The following is a 27,395-nucleotide window of genomic DNA, read 5'->3' on the forward strand; positions in this document are numbered from 1 at the left end:
TGTGCATCAATGCATGCGCACAGCAGCATGTGATGACTGAGTTGGGCCTGTAGGTGGCTGGCAGGGTTATTGATTAACCGCACTTGTACACCAGTCACATGATTAATGGCGACTCAGTTAAAGATTGCTGTGACACACGTGCTGTTGCATCTTAGAGATTAACCACAATAAATGTTTGCCCTCGATTTGGAGCACCTGCCCACGTCCTTCATTTCGAGTGTGCAACAGTTGTATGTCCAACTAGGGCATATCACCAATATTGGTGAAGGAACCCAGACTGTTGATGAGACAATGTTGAAACTGGTCCATTTTGCTTGCGACTGAATGCACTCCAAGGCGGCTATGTGGCTGTTGGGATGTGCAAATGTTTTATTTATTTTTTTATATGTAGAGGGACAGATATATGAAGGCAGCGTGCTGTTTATTGTCAGGCGTGTTCTCTACGGCGACGCAAGCGCTCGTTTTGTAATTAAGGGAAGGATGATTTACTCCTGAACCAGTTATTTTATTTCCCCAAATCAACAAAACATGACGTGACCCACTTACACCTGTCACTTTCCCCCCACACCACATAAAAATAACAATGGAATGAAAAGCTAAATGCCACAAGTAAAATGTGTAATATATACATATATTTGGTAACTTTTTCGTTCTCAAGTTGTAACACTTTAACATTTTTTAGGAACTTTAAGCAAAAGGAATTCTCTACAAGCATTCACGGATTGGCAGCGTTTGTGTAAATGAAATCCCTTTCACTCTTTACTGGTAGAGGCATAAGCCCATATTTGCATGAATATATATACCCTGCATTTATTTACTTGCAGCTGCTATGAGAAAACAGCAAGCTGGCAGTTCATGAGCATTGGTTCAAGCAAGTCCGAATGCTGAGACACCGAGTGTCAAAACCAGTCCAGTTTATGCATGTTGAACCAATGCAGCTAAAACGGACTCCCAGCAGGCCGTGTGGCTGATGAGTTGAATAAAAAATGCAAGCAACCCCCGGGTTACGAAAGGGCTAGGGGTTCTACAAACGATCCTTTACCTGCATTTTCCGTATGTAGGAAACTGAACAATTTCCCCCCAAAATCAAGATTAAATCCCATAGCCAAAAATAGTTTTCCCTCAGGATAATATCGCTGTACATAGGCTCTTCGTCGAATATCTACCCTAACAGCACCCATAATTAAACTAATGGAACACATTGTATACAATTGTTTGAATACCACGAAACATGTTAATATTGTTAACAGAAAGCAGTCACTTCTAAATGTTCATTTACCGTGCATTCGGCGAGGCCGAGACTTCTCTGATTGATGTTGGCCACGACCTTAAGCAAAGTGTAATTTTGATTTAAAGCTTTCGTGACTGCAGTAATTCATATTCTTAGCTCTTTCGGTAAAGTCACGTTGAAGGGAAACAATAAAATAATGAAATATATAAAACAATAAAAATTCTCACGTTTCGACCATAACACAAACGGTCATCATCAGGTTTTTTCACACCTGATGATGACCGTTTGTGTTATGGTCGAAACGTCGTGAGAATTTTTATTGTTTTATATATATTTATTTTTTTCCCTTCAACGTGACTTTACCGAAAGAACTAAGAATACAAAGTGTAATTGTATTAAATAAAGTAGTCATTATTGCAATGCAATTAAGATATTACACTGAAAGTAACGAGACGTTGTGGCGGGTATACGCACTGTAACGATGTAACAGTTTGATAGAGTGCAGAGCTGCTATACACTGCCTTAGGGAAGATGCTGTCCCCCTTGCTCCACTGCATTCATCCACAACCTCACCGCACTGCACTACTTGTGCTTTCATAATGCTAATATTTCCGCATGCTGATTTTTTTTACATTATTTATGGGAGCACATCCGTAAGGTCAGAATTCCGTAAGTCGGGTGTTCCACAACCCGGGGACTGCCTGTACCTTGTATATATTTTTTATGTGGAGGTACAAATATGGGGAGGCCAATTGTTTGCTTATTGTTATTAAAGCGATTAAACTGCCAATTGTTAGATATGTGGCAATACATTTATTGACGAAAGTAACTATACCGTCTAAATAATGTTTCTTCTAACGTCCAAGCCATTTCACGTAAAAAATTAGTAAAGTGTGTCAACTGAAATTTTGCTGTGTAAAAAGTAAAATTAATGTGAAATGTCACAAGCATTGTTAAACACCATTAATCCAGTTTAAAATCATTTTTATACAGATTGTAAAGTTTAGAAGGTAACACCACTGCTTTCAAGTGCATTCCAGTCAGCATTTATAACTGCATATGCATTGCTTAAATAAAAACACGTGTGGAGAGATACATATGGGAAGTGATAAATGCATGTTTCGATTTACAGTGAAGGAAAAAAGTATTTGATCCCCTGCTGATTTTGTATGTTTGCCCACTGACAAAGAAATCATCAGTCTATAATTTTAATGGTAGGTTTATTTGAACAGTGAGAGACAGAATAACAACAAAAAAATCCAGAAAAACGCATGTCAAAAATGTTATAAATTGATTTGCATTTTAATGAGGGAAGTATTTGACCCCTCTGCAAAACATGACTTAGTACTTGGTGGCAAAACCCTTGTTGGCAATCACAAGAGGTCAGACGTTTCTTGTAGTTGGCCACCAGGTTTGCACACATTTCAGGAGGGATTTTGTCCCACTCCTCTTTGCCGATCTTCTCCAAGTCATTAAGGTTTCGAGGCTGACGTTTGGCAACTCAAACCTTCAGCTCCCTCCACAGATTTTCCATGGGATTAAGGTCTGGAGACTGGCTAGGCCACTCCAGGACCTTAATGTGCTTCTTCTTGAGCCACTCCTTTGTTGCCTTGGCCGTGTGTTTTGGGTCATTGTCATGCTGGAATACCCATCCACGAACCATTTTCAATGCCCTGGCTGAGGGAAGGAGGTTCTCACCCAAGTTTTGACGATACATGGCCCCGTCCATCGTCCCTTTGATGCGGTGAAGTTGTCCTGTCCCCTCAGCAGAAAAACACCCCCAAAGCATGTTTCCACCTCCATGTTTGACGGTAGGGATGGTGTTCTTGGGGTCATAGGCAGCATTCCTCCTCCTACAAAGCGAGTTGAGTTGATGCCAGAGCTCCATTTTGGTCTCATCTGACCACAACATTTTCACCCAGTTGTCCTCTGAATCATTCAGATGTTCATTGGCAAACTTCAGACGGGCATGTATATGTGCTTTCTTGAGCAGGGGGACCTTGCGGGCGCTGCAGGATTTCAGTCCTTCATGGCGTAGTGTGTTACCAATTGTTTTCTTGGTGACTATGGTCCCAGCTGCCTTGAGATCATTGATAAGATACTCCCGTGTAGTTCTGGGCTGATTCCTCACCGTTCTCATGATCATTGCAACTCCACGAGGTGAGATCTTGCATGGAGCCCCAGGCCGAGGGAGATTGACAATTCTTTTGTGTTTCTTCCATTTGCGAATAATCGCACCAACTGTTGTCACCTTCTCACCAAGCTGCTTGACAATGGTCTTGTAGCCTACTCCAGCCTTGTGTAGGTCTACAATCTTGTCCCTGACATCCTTGGAGAGCTTTTTGGTCTTGGCCATGGTGGAGAGTTTGGAATCTTGATTGATTGCTTCTGTGGACAGGTGTCTTTTATACAGGTAACAAGCTGAGATTAGGAGCAGTCCCATTAAGTGTGCTCCTAATCTCAGCTCGTTACTTGTATAAAAGACACCTAGGAGCCAGAAATCTTTCTGATTGAGAGGGGGTCAAATACTTATTTCCCTCATTAAAATGCAAATCAATTTATAACATTTTTGACATGCGTTTTTATGGATTTTTGTGTTGTTATTCTGTCTCTCACTGTTCAAATAAACCTACCATTAAAATTATAGACTGATCATTTCTTTGTCAGTGGACAAACGTACAAAATCAGCAGGGGATCAAATACTTTTTTCCCCTCACTGTAGTTACGTTCTTACATTTTGCCGAGATTAAACCAAAAGGTTATAGCCACCGTGCGAGTGTTGCTCGTGTCAGTACAAAAGCGAAGATGCCTGATGCAGGCACGCTCGTCATAAAACAGTACACCTTGGACCAAACTGCAACTAGATTATACGTGCATTTACATTCAATAAAAGCACACTTGGCAACCATCATAATTATGTATTGAACCTCGGCTTTGATTTAAAAACATAATTTTCCCACCACACACACGACAACATTCGATCATGTCCCATCTTATGTTTGACAAGGGAATAAAAACATTTTAAGCTACACATTGAAATAAAATATTAACCAAATCCACAAAAAGTTCCTACTATTGTAGACATTACAATCGGTCGGGCCCTCGTGAAGATTACTCTGTAATACCAGCAGCACAGCCGCGAGTGGAATGCACTTAACACTGTAGCCACCACGCCCTCCACCTGGGACATGTTTTGTTGCTAGACAAGAACCTTCAGTTCATAAAGCTACATTGCCACCAACACAAAGCTAATTCTTTATATTTATGCTCATTTACTGAGCACTCACCCAAAACTTACGACCATTTTCAGGAGGGTTCTGCCAAGTTTTCACAATTGGGGGTGCCGATTCGTGATTTATTTTGTGTCAGATTGCGGAAGTAAAAAGTATCAAAATCCCACAAATGTGCCAATTTATTACAGCTTCAGCACACAGCAATCCACACACATTTAACAATTCAGTATGACATGTTTCTGGTAGTTACAACCAGCTTCATCAGGCAGTTGCTATAAATCTGATTGACACTGCTGATGAAATAATGAATATCATAACTGATAGAGTTCTGTTGACCTTAACCAATGCACCTGAAATAATTTATTCCCAGAAGGCCTTGTGGCTGATGGGATCAGTAAAAACACTTTTATTTGCATGTTGAGAGATACATATGGGAAGAATTGTCTGCTTATTGACTGTTAAGAGATGCATGGACAAGAGAGCTCTAGTTTCTTGTGAAAACAATGTCATTGGGAGCACCTACATGTTGAGTTCTGTGCACTGCGGCTCACAGAACGGTCCGTAGCGTCCGTAGGAGTCTCGGCCTCGCACCGCAAAGTAGTAACGCTTGCCAAACCCAAACTGGGAGAGAGTGCAAGCCATGGGCAAGCGCAATGCCTTGACCTCTCCCACACGCCGCCAGTGCATAGGTGGGCGCCCTGCCAACTCCTGATGGCATGCGTACAGGTAGAAGGCCTCCGCCGCCGCACAACGGTCGTCCGGGTTCCGTACATTCCAGCACAGCACGATCTGGGAGCTGGAGCGCGTCACCGTGAGTGTAGCCTTCTGTGGGGGCAGTGACTTCGCAGCCTCAGGGGGCAAAGGGCAAAGGGTGGATGGAGCGGGTGCTTCTGGGAGCGGCGGCAGCTGGGCGAGACACGGCGCTGGGGAAGTGGTGCGCTGGGTGGCTCCTGGAGTTTAACAACAGCAGCAAACTCCAGTTAAGTGAAGGTCGCAGAGGATATTCAAAGAGAGAGGGCAACTTAGCCTCAATGTGTATACCTAGTGAATGTGTCAATCTAAATGTCTGTTTCTAGATTTGTTTTTTAAATAGTTGCAGAGCTTACCAAAAAGCCTAAAATGTCAATTGGCCAGTAACAAACAGTACAATCAAAGCTGCAACATAAGTTAACAAGTTTGTTGAATTTCTAAAATTGGTGAAATGCCATGTTTGTGTTCATATATTGTGTTGCTTGCATTCTCCATGACGCTAAGGATTGATTACCTTACACAGTAAAGCCTCATTTGCAGATTATCTGCGATTTACTATTTGTATACCAGTTTAACTTTCACGACGTTTTCCTTTGATTTGCATCAAGGGTGAAGCTACTGTAATTTGCACGGTGCAGTAGTGGGCTGTGGCCCTCAAGCCGGCTGAAATTTTTACTCTTCAAATTGCCTTGTGATATTTTTGTCTTGGTGTTTTTTTTAAATTTCGACCATGGAGTCTACGCATCGATTGAGGGGAGGACATCAGAGCAAAAGTAAAAGGCAAAATAAAGGGATGAGTTTAGCTGAAAAAGTAGAGTTGTTGGATATACTTGCTCATGGTGAAAGTGTCTGCTGTTGTCCACCATTACATGGTAAACGAATCAAAAGTCGGATTTATAAAGAAAAACGAGAAGGCAATTTGGGAAAGTGTAGCAGCAAGTGCACCGATAACCACCAAAGAAGTATCATCATTACACCCCCATCATCCAAGGTAAGTAATACTTGCAATTTTGCAGTATAATTTATGGATGTTTTGTATTATTTATTTGTAATATTGTACATTTTAATTACGTGACTTTTCTAGAGTATAAGATTGTTATGAAACATACAATTTGTATCCTGTATCTTCAGTTAGATACAGAAACCTAACCACAATATCACCACATAAACAGTCTAAATTCGCAAATTCTACTTTTGCGCAGATTTTCAAGAACCTAACCCTCCTGGATGTCGAGGCCTAACCGTTTAACCAAGCAGTGCTCACCTTGACCTTGTGACTCATCCTCTTCCGTGAGGTCAATGACTGCATCCGCTGACGATGAGACTATTGAGACGACCTGTAGGTCAACAATAACCTCAATGAAATTACTCCATGTATGTTTAATATCCCTGACAGTCACTCGCTCAATTCAGAGGGAAAAAAATGCAATTGCCTTTGCCATCATTTTGAGCCCTCATTGGCAGTTCTCAAATGTATGTCAATAACTTCCTGTATTCCTTTCTATTCAATGTTATGTCATTCAAAAATCTGAAATGGCTAACATTTTCTCCACCCATTTATTTCCCAAACAAGAGCAATTGGGCTTAAGCAGGCCATATCGCTCAAAGGATAACGGCCAGTGGTAGAGACTAACGATGGAGTGGCAACCAAAGGAGTGGATGTATCCGAAAAGATGTCCACCATACAGGGAGAGTGGTTAAATTACCTTTTGTGCAGGAGCTAGATGGATTGTTGCATTGAGACATCGTGATAGCGACAGATTGTGGAGGTATTCAACCAGCAGTGCACTGATCATGGCTGATATCTTTAATAACTAGCAATTGCATACAACCATTGCTTGCAGGAACCACAGTCCATTTAAACACCAGAATTATATTTAAAAAATATACAAATTGAAAACTCATTACCCAGATCTCCCTTGAGTCAATTGATAATCAGCTAGTCAGAAGATAATTACAGTTCAAGGTTTCCGCAGCCTTGACTACAATCCAGTCTACCTCTATTTGGATAAGACTGCTTGTGTGGAAGCCTGAAGTACATCGATATGTCAGACAATCCTTCATAAACCAGACTTACTGCTACACAGCCTGTTGCTGTACATTTAAACAGTTACTGATAATACACCCACAGTCCCAAATAATCAAGCTGCCAGCATGAAACGGCACTCTAAATAGCTGTATTCGGTAATGTAGAGGGACAGGACACAGGGAAAGAGGCAAATTGTCCTATTTATTTTATAAAATTCTCCAGTGACACTCAGGAATATTTTAACCCACTTCCCAATGTGGTATCGACTGCAAACTTGGTATACTTATGTCACTGATGACAATACTATATTCTATTATAAAAAATAAATAAACAATCTTTATTACATGTTATGTTTCAGCTTGGGTCTAATTGTCCACGCTCAACTAACGTTGGCTGTAAATCACCATGGTCCCTTACATTATGGCAAGCTTCGGGGCCACTTCCTGGAGTCGTGGAGTTCTTCCATTACTAGTAGGGTACATTTCATTAAAGCATGTTTAAAAAATACGTTTTTTTTTTCATATTACTTATGAATGTGTTAGGTGCAAAAACACATTAAGAACGAGCACCTCACCTGTTTGAGTTCCTGCAAATTGTCCTGCGGGTCATCATGTGGCACCTGCGTTTCTGCCACACTGCTGGACCCCCTGATTTGTGCAACAACTGAAGCGTCGGTCCTCTGCGAGGACGACACCGGGCAGTCCTTCACGTGGGTGGCAATGGCAATATCACGTGGGCCGGGCTGTTTCTCTGCCGTGGGAGCTCTTAACAGCCGCAGCGGTGGTATTGCTAACGCAGCCCCCTCGGTTGCTTTGGAGTCGTTGCCAATTGCCAGCTTGCCTGGGGATCCCACGTGCCCCGGGACAACACGTCCAGATGTCTGGCTAGACTTTACGTCTGCACCGGTTGGCTCTTGGATCTGTGTGGATTGAGCCGCGGCTGGTGCGGTAGGGTCTACGCCCACTGCCGTACGCCACGGTGAGCCACAGTCTGCGCTGCTGTTGGTTGCTGTGAGGTCAGGACGGGCGTCGCCCAATGTTGCAGGTTGGCTTGATTGCACGTTTTTGTCCTGCTGCGTGGGCGATAGTGCATGAGGTCTGCTTGAGCTTGGCGCAACTGCAAGCCTCTGTGAGAGGTCTGAATGGCTTCCGGGGAGCTGCGGGACGGCTGTGGTGGGGTTGGGCCGGCCCGCCAAAGCTGTTGAAGGAATCGGAATGAGAATATAGAAATCCCACGCATGTCGTTTACTATTCAGCATGTTGTTTGCCATCAATAACAAAAACATGACACGAAATATTAATTTGCCTTGTTCTCAACAGAAGTCACTAATTAAAGTACACAATTTGCCTCCTCGTTCGTCTCTCCGCATTACATGTTTCTGTACAATTCACAAAAAAAACTGATTTTCAAGGTTATAAGGTGCTGCATTATCTATTGTATTGCATATTAATTGCCGATTAATTTGGAAACATATTTCCTTATAGATATTGGTCGTGGTGAAAAAAATACTGTGATATAATACCATACTGTACGTGCATAGCACATACCACCAAAAATCCCTCCACCACGTGAATGGGATTTCCCCCAGCTTTGTCAGATGAAGAGGCAGGTAAACCTGCCCCATCGTCTGCATAACTCAACCACTGTTCATCCCAAGAGGCCTCGATCTGCAATCTCTTCAACTATCGCTGGTGAGTTTTATCCAATTGTTTCAATGTATTATTAGTTCCGTGTAGGTCATCAGTTTTTCCGATGATGTACACGTCTTTATACAGGCTCCGGCAAGGCGATGCACGAGGACGTGTGGCAGAGTTTGGCGCCAGTTATCAGTGTGGTCATGTCGGTACAGTTGTCGGCAGTGAGTACAATGTCTCTAAAAACAACGGCGCTTTGCCTCTCTAAATAAAATGAACGCTAACCGCTTGTGCGTTTCGAGATTCAGCGGTGAACGGGACCCACCCTGCAACTTGTAGATGTTTTCGAAAGGGAAAGGGTTCAAATGTATGTCAACTAAGACGCATGCATATTTGTATATTTCATGCCAAATTGTCACACATTTTTTTCCAGAAATGATGGCAAGGAATGCAACCCGATTTTAACATTGGCTACAGAAAATTAGTTTGCTTTACGTAATTTGGAGTGAAATAGCATTTCCCAGGAACACATCCCTCATGTATCGCGGGGATTCCTATACTTATTTACTTTGTTAACAAAAGCAGGTGTTGTGTGTTTACACGATAAAGGCAAATGTTAGTTTAAAAAAAAGTAGTCACTTGATGCCTACCTGTTGTACCTGTGACTGCTGCAGCGCGAATGACGCCAGCAGAACCATGACCAACGGCGACATTTGGACTTCCACTCCTTTCAGCAGCAGCAACACTTGCCATTCACACAGGCAAACACACAAACCGATAGAATTTTACTTATTAATTTTATTATTATCATCCCAACTATGGGGAGACATTTTTCTTAAATTTGTGAAACACATTTGTTACCAAAAATGTTTAACTAAAAATTCAAGCATCGACAGCACTTCTCAGCATTCTTAGTATGCCGTCCTCTGATCCACACAGAAAAGTTCACTAAACCCTCGCTATTCACGTTCTAGATTCACGAGTTTCGCATTCCCGAGTTACTAAATGCATATTAATTCCCTATTCGCGACCTGACGGACTCCAGTATTCAACAATGTACGTGCCAGACCACCGACACTGGGAAGGTACATGACGAATCTTAAATATGAAACTCTTTGAAGGTTAAATACACCACCTTGGCTGCCCGTTTTTTCCTCAGTCTTGCAGTAATCCCGTGTACCACAAATAGGTCGGTACTACCTTGCAGCTCCTCTGAGCTCGCTATTGTGCATTTTTACTTTATACGTACTGTACTTGCTTGCTAAAATACATTAATCATGGCTCCCAAGCATCAAATGAGAAAGGAAAGTGCGTCTTCACTTTCCTCTCTCATTGTATTTCCCAAGAAGTCGTCCTCCTGAATTCCTCACCATCACCACCACCTTCATCGTCATAAAATCATCAGAGGTGATTAAAACATTGTTATTTATAATCTATTTATTGTAGTAATAGTTATTAAACATTTACCATCTCCCCCCACTCGTACCAGGAATGTAACCACATTTTTACCTTTGAACAAGGTTTCTGCATTCCCGAATTCTGCATTCGCGAGCGTTTTCAAGAACGTAACCCTCACGAAGAGAGGGGTTTACTGTATTCTCAAAGTAAAACGGTCAAGTTGACTGATTTCACCACTCGCTCACTCACTCCAGTCAAGTTTATGGTTTAACCTATGATGAACATTGGCTCTTGGTGATGTTTAATATCAATCAGTTGCTGAACACAGGCCCATTGGCCCAAGACGTCAAGCAGCCAGGAACAAACAGTACCATTAATGTGGTAATAGATGAGAAAACACGTTTCTTGAACTGAGCAAGGTTATTCAGAACTTGGGGAAAGAGACGATGGAAGGGAATTTCCAAGGGCAGCAGTGCGAAGGAAGAAGCAGAAAGTATTAAGGCCTGAAGAGTGATGGAGACGCACAAAGGGAAAATTACACAAAATAATCACGTCACTGTGTAGAATATAAGTAATAAAATAAATAAGCACACATATGCCTCCTTCCCATAGCTCTCCCTCGACATAAAAATGTTAATGTATTTGTTTTACACATCCCATCAGCCACATGGCTTTCTGGGAGGTAATGCTAAAACCGCTCCAGTTTTCTTGTAATGAACCCATGTTGCTGAATGTGTGCACTCCCAGAAGGCCTTGTGGCTGAAACTGTGTGTAAGAATACTTTTAGTTTTTATGTAAAGGGAAAAATTAAGGAAGGAAGAAAATGGTCTGCCAAGTTATTTTGCTACTTAAACATGTAATACATAAACATTAATTTATCACTACCCTCTATAACACATACAGGTTGGATGGGCCAGGCTGGGGTAGACGTAGTCGCTCCGAAACCTGAAAAACAGAATTAACTTTTGAAACATGTGTCCAACTGTTACAGCAAGGCTGCATTCTACGTCAATCTGCATGTGCACCATGTAATCACTCTAGATTTGAAGCTTTCGTGACTGCAAGGATCCATACTCTTTGGTTATTTTTTACCTACGTGACTTTACCGAATAGAACCAAAGAGTATGTAATCACTCATATATATGTGTGTTTGCGTGCGATGTCTATTATATAGATGCACAATGGATAAGTTATAGATTTACCATGTGTGTGCATGCCATCACTTGTTTGCTATGCATCCATCCACACCCTGGATATCTATCCAAAAAGTTCCATCGAGGGATGTTTTAACAGATACATGACAGAAAACTTGTTGAAATACATGCAGTGTAATAATTGCTTTCGTACCTGTGTATTTCCTGTATGTCTTGTGCCTGTGTTGAGGGCATCTAGTGCTGCATTCAATTTCCATTGCAGACACTGCAAACTTGCCTGCAGTTTGACCACAAAATACATTGTACATACACATTCTTATTCTTTGGGACTTTCGTTAAATCCACGTAGATGGATAAAATAATAATAAAAACTTGTACATACACAACTGAATTATTTTCCTTGAAATAAGACTGCTTACTATTCTCTTGTTGTTTAATGGCTTTAACTCTCCAAGATAAACTATAGCAGCTTAATAATTATGGGTGCTATATGCCAAGCAGACAACCAGTCATCATCCTCATAGCTGGTTTCTGATTTCGGTCCCGGGAACTGACTCAAGTGGAACGTGACCACGCATAGATTGGCTCAAGTTGACGCACAAACCGCATGGCAGCCAAGTCAGCAAGTGGTTCATGTACTCTCATTCCTCAGTCAAAAGGTGCAGCCAAAAAATTGCTTTTTCACGCCACTGCTGCCAACAAAGGCCTCCACTACAGGGAGCTCGAGAAGGTATTTTCCATAAGAATGAAGAGGATATTTGGTCTATTCTTCCAAGCTAACCAGACATCTTCGCACAGCCACTTGCCAAAACAGGGGGAATCTTTAGCTTGGTATGTGTGTGAATTAGAGATGGAAATCGGCTTTGGAGGGAGGGGGGTATGTAAACCATGAACTGTGACAAGATGGTTGGAGATGGTAACACCGTACACAAATGTTGCATTTTTCAACCGTCACATGCACATGCAGTGGGTGTGCCCCAGATTTTGCAGTCTTGCCTGTAAATTTGCAGTCAGACTCTCATGCCGTCTATTTCCTTTTTCCACAACCTCCAAACGCCGGCTCAGCGCCTTCATTCTCTCGCCGATCACAGCGAAGTCTCGACCACCACCAAGCCTCGTGAGCAGCACTCTCTCCACCTCCTTTTCAGACCACATTTCCATAACAAAATAATTTGTGTCTCATCAGCAACCAGGCTCGCTTGAATAAATGCTAGTGAACTGCCAAATGTTTATAGACAAGAACCCTCTGTTATTAACTGACCCCACATGGTTTTTGAATCCAAACCAACCTTCCGTGTAAGCTCTCACCTTTTCTACATCTAATTTGGGTACAGCCTTCCTTGTGCGCAGCAGAACGCACGACCCATTTGTCTCTGGGCGACCATTGTCACGCTTGACAATTTTCCCTTGTTTTTGTACAAGCTGCTCCTCAGCGGGTCTCTTTATCGACGGATGACCACCTGGCAGTAGCAAAAACCATTCAATCATTAAACATTTTTTTAACACAGTTGCTAAGCACATGTCCAAAGGCCCAAAAGATCAAGTGGCCAGCAACAAAAAGCACCAAAGTTGTACTAATTTAAGAGTTACACTTATTATAAATCACCTACTCCCCACACTGCAGGTCACAACAACACTCATAAACACAGAAGGGCATTTTACTTCTCCATCTGCTGTATCCCCTACACGGCTCCACTTTGGAATTCCCTCCCATGGTCCCTTTTACCCAAACTCAAATCAACCTTGCTCAATTCATGAAATGTGTTAACTCTTACCTATTACAACTTTTATTGTGCTGATTGTTGCTGGTCAATTGCTAGATTTGATCATCATCATCAGGTGGTTTCCTTGATGATGATTGCTTGTGTTGCAATCGAAACGTCGTGATATTATTTATTTTATACCTACGTGACTATACCGAAAGAACCAAAGAGTATGGTCACTTGCTGTTTTGGGCCTTTAGACCTGTGCTCAGCAATGGTATTGAAAAAATATAAAGATTACCAGTAACCAATATAGGTAATACTGCATGCAGCTCTACCTGTGGTGCTGGTGTTGAAAGGAACCGAAGCAGATGTTGCATCGGGTGCACAATCTCTTGCTGCAACGCCTTCCGATTTGTAATCCGCCGAAGCTGCATTAGTATTCCACGATGACACAAGTCCTGCAGAACAATTCTGGTGGGCCTTGCTCACTGCCACCACGTTATCCTTTGTTGAAACTGCCTCTGTAGTACTGCCTAACCATTTAATCTCTGGAGGCGGATCGTTCTGTGCGCTGTGTGCCACGGCTTGCGCAGATGGCCTTGTGCAGTCTGTGCCGTCACCCTGTGCATTATTTTCTGTCAACATCGCAGTGCATTGTTTATTTGCACCACATGCCTGTGCACAGTCTTGTATCACACTGGCCACTGGCTCTGCAGCATAACTTTGTTCAAAGCCACGTTCTAGAGTCCCCAATGCAATATTTTGGACCAAGCCATTGCACGCCGACCCTGCACCTCCTCCACAACCGTCATCTGCTCCTTCTCTTGGATATAATTTATCTTCTTGGATATCGGACCTGAGAGATGACACCAACTCTGTTGCCGAATTTGCCTTGTCCTCCAGCTTAGCAGCAATGTTATTGTTTTCCATTCTCACAGTTGACTTCACATTTGACTCCTCACAGCTATCCATACTCTCTGCTTGGCTCAAATTCGGTTGCGCATTCACACCAGTATCTTTCTCTAGCATTGCTTGTATGTTTGTGTGTACTTGGTGCAAGTTTGTGTCTGACATATGCAAATAGGTAACATCGCAAGGAACGCCAGTGCTTTTGCGTTCAGGTGAAACAGAAGTAGTAGAGTCATGGTTCACTTTGAAGGGATGGTCCTGATTGGTTCTGGACATAGACAATTCATTATCATCCAAACCAAAACCACAATTCTCCTTAAAATTGTCTAAATGAAGTTGTGCAAGTGGTGATTCTTTTTCAAAAGGCAAATTCTCATTTTGGCCTCCCAATCCTGTCTCTTGTTTATTGATGGGAGATGAAACAGTGGAGTCACTACTGGTGGAACCAACACATTGATTTACTTTAACGTGGCAGTCATGAGCACCAAGTGCCTGCTCAATCTTGAGTGCATCTCCTCTGGTAATATTCAGGCAGTCTGTGTCATGATCAGACATCACTTCAACATTGCTATCACCAAAGCTAAGGGTGCAACCATTCTTGCTGTTACCAACTTGAGGCTGAGCAATGCCTATTACATTGGCCTCTCCCCCATTCATATCACATTGCTCTGTTTTAGCTCTCAAGTCCAAGTCACCTTGTTGACGTTGGTATTTAATTTGATGGCCGAGGTCCAAGGAAGATACGGGTGCAGGTTTTTCTTCTGGGGTAAAACCAGTCAAAGATTTTCCTTCTGAATGACTTCCGTGGCGGGTAATCAAAAATGACTGGGTTTCCTCCAATCGGGTCCACTCGACTTTGGTTTTCAACTTTTTGTTCTCCGTTCCCAAATGGATTTCTATTCCACAAGAGATCACAGAAGCAAGGCATAAGCATAGACACTTTAGCATACCGCAATTGAGAGGGGTGTAACACACCAATGAAATAACATCATACATTATGCTACATACATCAGGTCACACAATTACATCCATGTTTTACGATTGCCATTTCGTAATTGGTTCATATTATTATTTTTACAAGTGAAAATACCCCCCCCACCCCAGCTGCCACCCCTCTCATCCACACATTCCCACCTCCAGGTGCCCCTCCCCTCACGTGCATGGGAGCACGTGGCAATATGTTTGGGGGCACACCAAGCAATAGGAAGACCATTCAACAGCCACAGCACTCAAAAAGCCGCACCTATGAAGGACGTTACCACACATGAGGGCGTGGGTGGCAAACACCACGCCTAGTCACCTTTGTCTCCCCAGTGGTGATGTTTACAACCAGCACTTTGTTCTTATAATAAAGCCGAGTAGACCTAGGGGAAGCCCAGGACTGGTTCAAATATTTGTCACTGATGTTGCTCATGAGCAGGAATTGAAGACGGGTTGCCAGGTTCGTTGCAGTGCGCTAACCACTGCATCACTGCTCGCCAAAAAAATACATACATATCCAATACCCGCCATACGCCATTAAGTGACGGTGACGTCACCACGGTGCGTGTGCCAGGCCAGGAGCACTTTGAGGCCACGAAGTCTCGAAGGCTCACTGACAGGTCTCGGGACAGACCCAGGTTCCATGGTTTGGCTGACGGAGATGACTGGTAGATGCACCAGCTGTACCCGCCACTTTGCCAACTTGCTGCATTTTAGCTGCCCAGCGGCTCCACTCGTTGTTGTGAGCGTTGCTCCTCTGCCCTCCATTGTGGCTGGAGGGCGACTTGCCTCCAACTGCCCAGCAGCGTCCTTCACGAGCCTCCTCCATAGAGGCCGATCTTGACAACGCTGGTACCAGTCGTCGGCAAGTCCACTCAGCTCCACATCCTCCCGTACCGCATCAGTCCATTTCTTCTCTAGCCCATGCCACACCCGTTTAGCCCCCTCTCCCCTGCCAAACATAAGCTGATTAGGCATGCAGTGGCTGGGCATGCAAGTGTAGGGACAGTGCGGAGAGAGTGCGTGTGTGGAGACAGCGCGGGTGCAGGGACAGTGTGTGGCCAAGTGGTCACGAGGGATAATTACAGGAGGGAACCATCAGGGAAGTTGGGGATTGGCCAAGACAATTCGAGAAAGGGAGTGTGGATGGGGGCGGAGCAAGGCCACGCCGGGGGGATATAAGGCGGCAGGGCTAGGGTGCTCGGGGCTGCCGTGGGACCGGAATGGACTGTCTCCACGCTGTCTCTGCATCGTCGCTGTCTTCGTGTTGTCGCTACTTGGGTGCTGTCCTAGCCGAGTGTTATCCTAACCCAAGGATCTGTATGTTAATCCTAGCCCAAGTATTTTAGGATACGAGACCACATTATCTGCGCGACACATCTTAATAAATAAATAACAAACAAGTTGTCCGAATTATTACAACTGGTGTCAGAAGATGTCGAGATACTCAAGAAAAACTTAACTGCGACCTCGGACGAGGATGAAGATGAGGTGGAGGCCCCTCCCCAGGCAGCCCCGGGAACAGGGGCCCCGGTGTACGAGCCCCTAGGCGCTGCGGGAGCGATAGCAAGGACGGAGGAGAAGGGGGCCGCGGGCCAGCAGCCTCGGGCCGCAAAGGGGTGGCGAGAGGGGGCGGGGAGGCTGGACCTGCTCCTCGCGGCCGTCACAGGACTCTTCCCTGCTGCTGGGCTCGACGGCGGTGCCAACGGGAGCTGCGGAGGCCACGCGACGGGGACCCGTCAAGGAGACGGGGCGGACAACGGCCGCCGTTGTTGGGAGAGCCTGCGCGGTGGTCTGCCGCCATTGGACACGTGGCGGAGCCCGAGCGGGGTCCGCCATCGGCCATGCAGCCGAGGCCATGCAAACGCCGGCCGCCATCTTCCACGCGGCGAAGCCTGCACAGCCAACAGCCAATAACCCCAACCCAGCGGAGCCGGCGCAGTTGCTGACCGCCATATTTCATGCCGCAGAGCCCGCGTGAGCGGGGGCGGCCATCACCCACGCGGCAGAAACCGCTTGGTCACCGGCCGCCATTTTCCCGACGGGGGAGGTAGCGCGATCAGCGGCTGCCATTTCGTTGCCAACCACAATTTAGCTGCAAACCCAAGGGGCCGCGGCTTCGGCTCCGTCCCCGATGGTGCAGGGAGGAGCAATGAGTCGATCAAGGAGGGTGCCTCCCATCAGGGAGTTCGTGGCAGCGGGGGCCGACTGGGCCACCTTCATCCGCCGTTTTGAGACGGCGTTCTTCTCGGTCGAGTGGACGAAAGACGAGGCCTTGCGGGCCTTACCCACAGCCCTCCATGACGATACTCTTGCAGCATTCCGAGCCATTCTTCAGAAGCGGGCCACTCTTTGTCAGGCATACAGGGAGATGGCAGCTGTCTTCGATCCTCCATTCAATGCGTTGAAGAAACTTCTGCAATGGAGGTGAGGGGAGGCCGAGACGCCCCTTGCTTACCGCAGTGCACCGATGGCGCTGGGGCAGGTGGCACACCTGCGTATGGATCCAGCGGTGATTGACTCTAATGTTGGAGAAGTTGTTGGGGCTGGCACAAGAGAAGGGGATTGTGTGGCTCGTCGTTGAAGAGGAGACACAGACGTCCATGTGGGTGGCCAGATGCCTGCAGGCCCACGAAAGTATGACCCAGCGGACCCCGGTGGTGGCGTGGTTCAGAGGACACGTCGACCCACTGGGCAGCCGGGAGCAACCCAAGGCTGGCGGAGGAGGAACCGGAGCTGGAGAGGGAGATGGCCGCGGTGACGCAGGGATGGCCTCGACGGCGAGGGGACACCCCGTGACGACCTCGGAGTTGGGTCCCCAGGAGAGAGGCGACCCTCCCGCCGCGAGGTTGGGTCCCCAGGGGAGAGGTGACCCCTCCACCGCAAGGTTGAGTCCTCGGGAGAGAGGCGACCCCTCCACCTCACGGACCATCCATCTCCTGCTTCTGGTGTGGACGACCGGGACACATCGCGCGGGGATGCCAGGACAACGTCTGGCCATCGAAGTCCTTCTCGACATCCCCCGGGCCGCCGACGACCCCTTCCCAGCCCCAATAGGCAAATCGCGGCACACCGGACACTCAGCCTGTACCATCACCACCTCAAGCATCCAGATCGCCATGCATTCCATCGATCAATCTCGCCTCCCCTTCACCGGTTGGGGTGCGCGAACAAGGGGATCAGAACACGGATGGATGGCCGAAATTCCTTTACTCGGTGGAGGAAATTGGTGCATCGAGTGGTAGTAGCTGTGGCAAGGTCATAGGCAATATTTGGTTCCATTCAGGGGTTAGAGGTGTGGATCTTGGTTGACACAGGGGCCTCGGCTACCATCATTTCAGACGTCATCTATAATTTGTTGGGCCCTTAAGGGTTCGTCGTATTTCACCGGTGGGAAATGTGTGTGTTGCGGCTAACGGGAGCATTGGCATTTTGGAATGGATAGAGGCAGGTGTGAGAATAGGGGAATTAGAGGTGTCAGGGCCCGTGTTGATTTCAAAGACGTTGGCGGTTCCTTGCCTCTTCGGGCAGGATGCCCGTGAAAATCTTAATAGATCAACCCTGTGTTGAGATGCCGTCGGGACAGCGTTTGCTCTTTTTGGATTCCCCACACGGGAAGCCCGTTGCGAATGTCATGGTTCAGGCCTTGGCAAAGGAATCTATACAGATTCCGCCAAGCATGCAAATGTTGATTCCCCTGCGCTACCGAAAATGCCTCCAGTTCGCCAACCCCGAGGCGGGGGTCCTCCTAACCCCATCAAATACAGCGACTCGAGGGCTCGCTTTGGTGGGACATCAGACAATCATTCAGGGAAACCAGGAACCCTTCCGACAGGTCCTAAATGTGGGCCTGGGAGCGGCTGTGGTTCAGGCGGGGACAGTGTTGGCTCACGCAACGGCGGAATGCTGCTGTTGACTCAGGGGCAGGTGAGGTCGTGGACACGGTGCAACCGCCAGCGGAGTCAGATGGGACATGGACGGAGGAATTACGTAAGGAGAACCCATTTTTGTCCCATGCGCAGCGGACCGAAATTCGGTCGTTGTTAAGCGAGTTCTCTGACGTTTTCAGCCAAGGGAAATTTGATATCGGGCACACTAACTAGTTGCAACACCAAATCGATACGGGCGACACAGCTCCTATTCCGCAGAATTCATATCGGATGAGTCCTGTTGAAAAGGAACATGTACACCAGGCGGTAAGGGAAATGTTGGCCGCAGAAGTAATTTCACCTTCAACCAGCCCCTGGAGAGCCCCTGTGGTGTTGGTTAGGAAGCAGGATGACAGCTTGCGCTTTTGCGTAGACTTACGCAAATTGAATAAGGTCTCGGTGGCAGACGCTTACCCGCTGCCACGTATGGACGACTTCCTGGACGCGTTGGCGGGCGATCGTTTTTTTTCCAGTCTGAACCGACTGTCGGGATTTTGGCAAATTATCTTAGACGAATCGTCAAAGCGTAAAACGGCGTTCCGCACGCCCCAGGAACTGTTCCAGTTTAATTGCCTCCCAATGGGATTGCATTCGGCCCCAGCCACTTTCCAACGCCTCATGAAATTGGTGCTGGCTACAATGGGACTCCTATCTCATTTACTTGGATGACATCATCGTCTTTGGCCGAACATTAGACGAGCATTTGCAGTGGTTGCGGACGGTGCTCTCTAGGGTACGGGCAGCAAACCTTAAATTAAAACCTAAGTGCCATTCGTTACAGACCTCCGTGCGGTATTTAGGTGACATTGTCAAGGCAAAAGGGTATCGCGACGGACCCGGACAAGACTGCGTGTGTACGCAATTGGCCAATTCCCAAGTCAGTGTGCGAGGTGCGCAGTTTTGTAGGGTTTGCATAGTACTACCGGAGGTTTGTTTCGCAGTTTGCGACGATTGCAAAACCCTTACATGCCCTGACGGGTAAGAATCAGAAATTTTAATGGGGCCAAGAGGAGGCCGCGTTCGCTAAATTGCGCGATCACCTTTCCAACGCGCCTCCTCTTGACTATCCAGACTTTTTCTTGCCGTTCATACTAGATACGGACGCTAGTGACATGGACATAGGAGCTGTCCTGTCCCAGATTAAGAACGGGGTAGAAAGGGTAATTGCATATGGGAGTCTCGTCCCATCACCCGCTGAACAGCGGCATTGTGTCACAAGCAGGAAATTGTTGGCCATGGTGTATTTTATCCAACAGTACAGGCCATATCTCAATGGCAGATATTTTTTTGTCCGCACGGACCACGCGGCCCTCTAGTTCTCTTTGAGAGTAGACCAGCCATCCGGCCAGCTATCTCGATGGTTGGAAATACTCTGGGAGTATTCCTTCCAAGTGGTTTACCGCCAAGGTGCGAGGCACTGCAATGCTGAAGCGCTGTCGCGCTTGCCGCTGAACGATCACTGTGCATGCTCGTTGGGTGCGGGCAGGTGTAGATTGCCTGTGGGCGGGTCACCTGGGGTAGTAGCGGCCTCAGGTGACCCGCTGCTCGCCGTGGCACATAGGGATGACATGCTGGGCCTCATGCAGACAGAATGGGGCAAGATGCATATGGAGGATGTCTCCCCTCTTGAACTTGCGACGCCGCGTGGATTCTGATCAGCAGAATCCCGGCCGTAAGGAGATTTCACGGTTCGTCCTTCGGGAAGCGTTGCTTATGCGGTGGCAGAGGTTTCTGGGCGATTATATATTGTGGTCCCCACAGGCCTGCAAGGCAGGTTGACGCGGGCAATGCATGCCGACAAGCTGATCGGAAAACCTTGCTTACGGTGCAATGAGATTTCTACTAGCCGGGGATGTCTAACGATGTCTTCCATTCCATCAAGGGTTGCACTGATTGTGCGCGCCGCAAGCCGCCGGCGAAAAAATCTCCACCCCCTTTACAATCTATCACGGTGTCTCGCGTTAACGAATTGGTCGCACTGGACACAAAAGGGAAATACATTTCTCCTTGTCGGGGTTGAGTATTTTTCTCGGTGGCCAATGGCCTGGCCGTTGCCCAACCAAACAACTGTGTCCATCGCCGATGCATTTTTGCACGGCTATGTGATGGATAAGGGGGCTCCCGAGCAACTTCTCACAGACCAAGTTCAGAATTTCTCCTCCAAGCTGCTTCGGGAAGTGTACGATGTACTGGGCACAAAGAAAATCAGAACGACACCCATACCATCCCGGATGGTATGGTGGAACTCCTGCACCGGACCCTGACATCAATGCTGTGTCAGGTTGTTAACGAGGCACAGATTGGAATTTATGTCATTTTCTAATTGAGCTGCAAATGAATTAAGACCGTCGATGATGACCGGATCCTTCTGATGGAGAGCAACATGGTCCAGTCGTTTCCAGTCTCTGTATGATATCGTTGTGACGGGACATCAAATAATTGGTAATGCCACTTTGTTCGTCACGGAAATGTAATCTGAAATACTCATGTCTTTGATAACATCGGTCACAGTTATGGCATCGGCAGATGTGAAGATGTGATCCAGTATATTTCCCGAGTGACATGTTGTGCCGCTAACGTGCTGGGTTAAACTGTTACTCTCGATAATCTCGGTGAGATCACCGTTGATTTCACCACAAAAAACAGTCAGTCCGGGACAATACAGGTCACCACAGATGATGTAGTTAGAGCCAAGTGACCCACAGTCGAGCAGACCAGAAAGCTCAGAAAATAATTCCAACAGTGAAGACGGTCGACAAGTGACAGCGATCGTAAGCCCCCGCATGCTGTTCGTTATTTTCACAAGCAGCAGCTCGAATTGTGATTGTTAATGAGTCACTCAGGACTTTCACGAAGGTCTTTACGATGAATCAGTGCAATCCCACCACCATGTGGGCTGCTGGTGCCATGTTTCCAACGACGGTGCTTATGTACAATAGTGTACCCGTCAGGTGCAGCCTCATACCGAATTAAGGTCTGTGTTTCTGCGTCTCTTTTTCTGTGCATCTGCGTGTCTCAGTGTTTGTATGTTTTTGTATCTGTGTACATCTCTGTGCGGGTGTCCGTGTATCTCCATCTCTCTGTTTATTCATGTCACTGTCTCTACATGTGTATCTCGGATTAAGACAAAGAAAGATACATATTAAGACTAGAGGTTGACCAAAATTCAGTTTCGGTGCCGAAAGTTGGCAAATGGCCTCTTTCGGCATACTTTCGGTTTCGGCCGACAGTCAATGTTTTACTTTCAGTCTGGTTTCGGTTTCGGCCGAAACTGATATTGACTTTCGGTCGTCTTTCGTCAACCAAAGATCTATTTTTAGAATATAACGCTAGTGCTACGTCTATCACTTTGCCTATCGGCCGGTCAGTCAGCGCTAGGCAATCCTATGCGATAGGCTGCAAACACACACACACACACATCAGCAGCATCAGCTTGGGAGCGAGGTTACAGCCGCAACCATGGTCTGCTAATGTATATACGACCGGTCAACAGATGCCAGCCTGTCTGGCTGAATGCGAAAAAACTGTTGTTTCTTAACTACAACATTCGTTTGTTTGCATATAATTACTAAGTAACACCTAAAGATTTGATATTTAGCGACTCTTACTGCAGGCTCTGAATGATTAGTTCTAGATTTATTTTTAATTAAAGTAGCATTGCATCATGACATGTTTAATAAATCTTGTGTTCGGTAACTTCGGTTATATACCTTTCTGTTTTGGTCTCGGTTGAAAGTAGTTAAACTTTCGGTTTCGGCCGAAAGTGTAGTTAAACTTCGGTTTCGGCTTCGGTCGAAACCAAAAATTCAGTTTCTGTCGGCCTCTAATTAAGACACAGATGCTGTACACGCATCTTTAAACATTGCACAGCATTTATCAAATATACTTTAATCTATACTTTGATGATTGTTGGAAAAAAAAACACTGTTAACCCCTTGAAATAACAATTTACCGCAAACTATGAAGAGAATATAAATTTTAAGCAATCGGCAAAACTGACATTTATTTTTTACAAAGGCTTTAATTATGTTTTAATCAAGTTTGGCACTCACATATAATAAATGTCCTCTCCATATCTCAGAGTAAAATTTAACGTCACTGTAAATAACTTTGGCCAAAGCATGTCACATTGTCCGATCTAACCTGCCAATTATAGTGTTAGTATTCCTTAGATAAAACAAAGAAATGTAGCGAAACAAGATTCTCCTTGTAGCCTACAATGTAGCCTGCAATATAGGATACATGAGAGGTCATCATGTTGCCGATTTCGTGAAAACATGCAATTTGACCTGGTTTAAGCTGGTTTGAGAAAATGATAAACTGGATCTTGATATAAAGCTTTCGTGACTGCAGGAATTCATACTCTTAAAACAATGATCAGCCAGGTGTTGGTCCTACCGTGTTTCAGATCCGCCTTGTGTTCGCGAACACAAGGCAGGAAACGTCTCACATTGACATGCTAATCTCTAATTTTGAGCAATACAATGGCTTCTTCAGCACCATAACCGTGGGGTTACATTAACAGATTGACATGCTAATCTCTAGCAATACAATGGCCGCGGTATACCTAGCTCTGCGACCTTACATTTACTTGCAAATTCCATCTCTAGCCCCGCCCACTTACCCTTGGGTTGTACCCATTTCAAACCTTTATAACCTATGGCTGCAGTAGCTCTCTCACTAAATTTCTTCCTGCCTCAGCAGTCCGCCTACTGTATTTTTTCACCTAAAGACAATTGCTTGTGTTGCGATCGAAAAGTCATGATTTTATTTTATTATTTTTCTATCTACGTGACTTACCGAAAGACCCAAAGAGTATGATAAACTGGAAACAAACTTTTCAAAACCATTTTGAATCGATTAATCTGATCAGTGTTCAGTTCAAGCAGTTTTCGGTGCACCTGAACAGCACCCGAAACCAACTGGTTCAACACCATGACTTACACTGCACCTAAAAATGTTTAACTGTTATTGTATTTGTAATAGCTGCAACTCCAGAAATATTACACCTCTTAAAAAGGTTATGAGATCAGGGGGGCGTAGAAGTGGTTTGTACCATTGCCATGCTTGTCCAGCAGGCGGTGCAGAGACGAAAGTTGAATGCGGTTACTGCTCTGAGTGCTCTTCCTTGCTCGAAACACGCGAGGGGCTGAAGATTGCATCTGCCCGGGAGTGGAGGAGAGTGCCGTTCCGCAGCACGAATCCGTCATCTCGAGAAGCTGCTGAAAAACAACAGGCAACACCAGAAACAAGTACTGCCAATCAGTCAGGGATCCATCAAAGTCAAGAGCAGCGATTTCCAAACTGTATACAGTGATTCATCTTCTTGGTTCTTTCGGTAAAGTCACGTAGAATGGAAATAAAATAATAAAAATAAAACATAATAAAAAATAAAATTCTCACGACGTTTCGGCCACAACACAAGTAGCCTTCTTCAGGTGAAGGAACAGAACTGTCGGGACGACAGCGCTTCAATGACTGCTGCTAAGATTCGCAGGGTCTTTTAAGCTATGTGGGAGAGGTAAAGCGCCTTGACAAAGGAGTTTACATATCAAACAGGATAATTTAGCATTGAAATAGCTGTGTTAAAGTGTTGGATCAGCAGGGTGTTAAAGTCAGAAATTAGCATGTAACTGGAAGATTAGCATGAGGTTAATGTGAGGAATTAGCATGTGACTGGTCACGGAAATAGCTATGTTAAAGTCAAAGTTTACATCTCAACAAAGGCATATAGTATATGGACGCTAAAGGACTGCAACTACCCAACTATCATACAATAAACCGATGTGAAAAAAAACTAAGTATAAACTACATCAATATAATAAATGTACTCAATATATTCTTCAATAAGTTGAGCTATAAACATAAAGTAACTGGGTATACACTACACTATATAATGAATACCATATAGTAAACTAATAACTAAAATATAAACTACATCAATGTTTTGATTTAAAGCTTTCGTGACTGCAGTAATTCATATTCTTAGTTTTTTCGGTAAAGTCACGTTGAAGAGAAACAACAAAATATATATAAAACAATAAAAAATTCTCACGACGTTTCGACCATAACTCAAACACACCTGATGATGACCGTTTGAGTTATGGTCGAAACGTCGTGAGAATTTTTTATTGTTTTATATATATTTTGTTATTTTGTTGTTTCTCTTCAACGTGACTTTACCGAAAAAACTAAGAATATACATCAATGTTATCAATAAACTCTATATCAGGGGTCGGCAACCTATGGCTCGCAAGCCAGATGTGGCTCTTTTGATGACTGTATCTGGCTCGCAAATAAATCTTAGCTGACATTTCTTAACATGATAAGTAATGAATAATTCCGCTGACATTACAGTAAAACATTACAAAAATCACAGTGTTAAAATAACGTTTAAAATATAAAACATTCTCATGCATTTTAATCCATCCATCAATTTTCTACCGCTCCTGCTCAGGGTTGCAGGTGGCTCAGCCAATCCCAGCTGTCCGACACCATAACTCTATTTTTATTGGATAATGCGGCAGCCTACGGGTCGTTGTGAGGTCAAGAAGTAAACTTCCGTCCTTTTAATCAAATAGTCAGCTAGCTAATTTATTCAGAGCAAACCCTTTTGATGAAGGTGGCGAAAAGAAAAAAAGATGAGGAGTACCGCACATTTCAGCACGAATGGACAGAATAATTCGCCTTTGTGGAGAGAGCAGGTTCTGCGGTGTGTCTAATATGCAGTGATAAAATTTCATCGATGAAACGGTCAAATATAAAGCGGCACTTCGACACACGCAATGCTACATTTGCATCGAAATATCCAGCGGGGGACAGCAGAAAGAAGGCATGCCAAGAGCTACTGTCCAGAGTGCAAGCTAGCCAGCAGCAACTCCGTGTATAGACCGGACAAGGTGACGGGAATTCGGATAGCTTTGCTGGTTCTTTAGCAATTGTGAGGAACGGAAAGCTATTCACAGATGGCGAGTATGCCTAAACATTCACGCTTGATGTGGCCAACGAACTTTTTGACGACTTTTCGGATAAAGACAAGATAATCAAACGAACAAAAGACATGCCTCTGTCAGCAAAAACTGTTCACGATCGTACCATAATGATGGCAAATCAAGTGGAGGAAACACAAGTGAAGGACATAAATGCAGCGCCATACTTTTCCCTCGCTTTGGATGAGTCAACGGACGCAAGTCATTTATACCAGTTCAGTGTGATTGCAAGGTATGCTGCCGGTGACACACTGCGTGAGGAAAGTCTTGCTGTTTTGCCAATGAAAGGGTCAACAAGAGGGGAGTATTTATTCAAGTCTGTCATTGAGTTCGCTAAAGAAAAAAATCTACTGATGGATAAGCTTATTTCGGTGTGTACTGATGGTGCTGTGTATGGTGGGGAAAAACAGAGGATTTGTAGCGCTTCTTCGTCAACATGAATCTTCACTGCATTCTACATCAGGAGGCGCTCAAACGTGTGGCGGGCAGCTTGGTGAGGTGATGTCACTGGTCATTCGGGTGGTCTACTTTATTGTTGCCCGAGCTTTAAATGATCGCCAGTTTAAGACACTGCTGGATGAAGTTGGGAATCATTATCCCGGTCTGCTTTTGCACAGCAATGTGCGTTGGTTGTCAAGAGGGAAGGTGCTCAGCCGTTTTGCGGCTTGCCTGAGCGAAATCCGGACTTTTTTTAAATGAAAGATGTCGAGCATCCTGAGCTAGCTAACACAGAGTGGCTCCTGAAGTTTTACTATCTTGTGGACATGACTGGACACCTGAACCAGCTCAATGTGAAAATGCAAGGCATTGGAAATACAGTCTTATCCCTTCAACAAGCAGTGTTTGCATTTGAAAACAAGCTGGAACTCTTCATCGTGGATATTGAAACAGGTCGTTTACTGCACTTTGAAAAACTGAGAGAATTTAAAGATGCGTGCACTGCAAGTGACCCCGTTCAACATTTTTATCTCCAGCAGCTAGCTGGCTTCACATCTGATCTCCAGCAGTCATTCAAAGCATGCTTTGGAGAATTTCGTGAGCACAGTCGTCTTTTCAAGTTAATCACTCATCCTCACGAGTGTGCAGTGGACAAAGCCGACCTGAGTTACATCCCTGGTGTCTCCATCAGAAATTTTGAGCTGGATGTTGCTGACCTGAAGGCTTCAGACATGTGGGTGAATAAGTTCAAGTCACTGAATGAAGATTTGGCAAGACTTGAACGACAGCAAGCAGAGCTGGCGAGCAAACACAAGTGGACAGAAATGAAAAAACTTCAACCCGCAGACCAGCTGATTGTCAAAACATGGAACGCGCTTCCTGTCACATACCACACAATGCAGCGTGTGAGTATTGCTGTATTGACCATGTTTGGTTCTATGTATTCATGTGAGCAGTCGTTCTCACATCTAAAAAACATCAAGACCAACCTACGATCCCGTTTAACGGATGAAA

At 45.2% G+C, this 27,395-nt stretch overlaps 1 protein-coding gene across 7 annotated transcripts in view; it reads right to left on the minus strand.

Annotated features, from left to right (window-relative positions):
• Positions 1-484: 484 nt before the first annotated feature.
• LOC116951581 (uncharacterized) overlaps positions 485-27,395 on the minus strand; it is a 36,944-nt gene continuing 10,033 nt past the window's right edge. For 3 of the 7 annotated variants that reach the window (XM_032970324.2, XM_032970320.2, XM_032970322.2), the window contains 10 exons: positions 24,011-24,176; positions 13,471-14,940; positions 12,738-12,889; positions 12,426-12,569; positions 11,623-11,706; positions 11,177-11,220; positions 9,528-9,622; positions 7,818-8,440; positions 6,479-6,551; positions 485-5,414 (listed from right to left, as the gene is read on the minus strand). In XM_032970324.2, the coding sequence (XP_032826215.2) occupies positions 4,984-5,414; positions 6,479-6,551; positions 7,818-8,440; positions 9,528-9,622; positions 11,177-11,220; positions 11,623-11,706; positions 12,426-12,569; positions 12,738-12,889; positions 13,471-14,940; positions 24,011-24,164 (3,270 nt within the window). In that variant the 5' untranslated portion in view covers positions 24,165-24,176 and the 3' untranslated portion in view covers positions 485-4,983. Of the gene's footprint in view, positions 5,415-6,478; positions 6,552-7,817; positions 8,441-9,527; positions 9,623-11,176; positions 11,221-11,622; positions 11,707-12,425; positions 12,570-12,737; positions 12,890-13,470; positions 14,941-24,010; positions 24,177-27,395 lie in introns of those variants that run through there. The other 4 variants (XM_032970325.2, XM_032970321.2, XM_032970327.2 and 1 more) reach the window with 3 other exon arrangements.

Source organism: Petromyzon marinus, chromosome 43, assembly GCF_048934315.1.
Source record: "Petromyzon marinus isolate PM22_M1 ecotype Great Lakes invasive population chromosome 43, UKy_Petmar_22M1.pri1.0, whole genome shotgun sequence".
Lineage (NCBI taxonomy): Eukaryota > Metazoa > Chordata > Hyperoartia > Petromyzontiformes > Petromyzontidae > Petromyzon > Petromyzon marinus.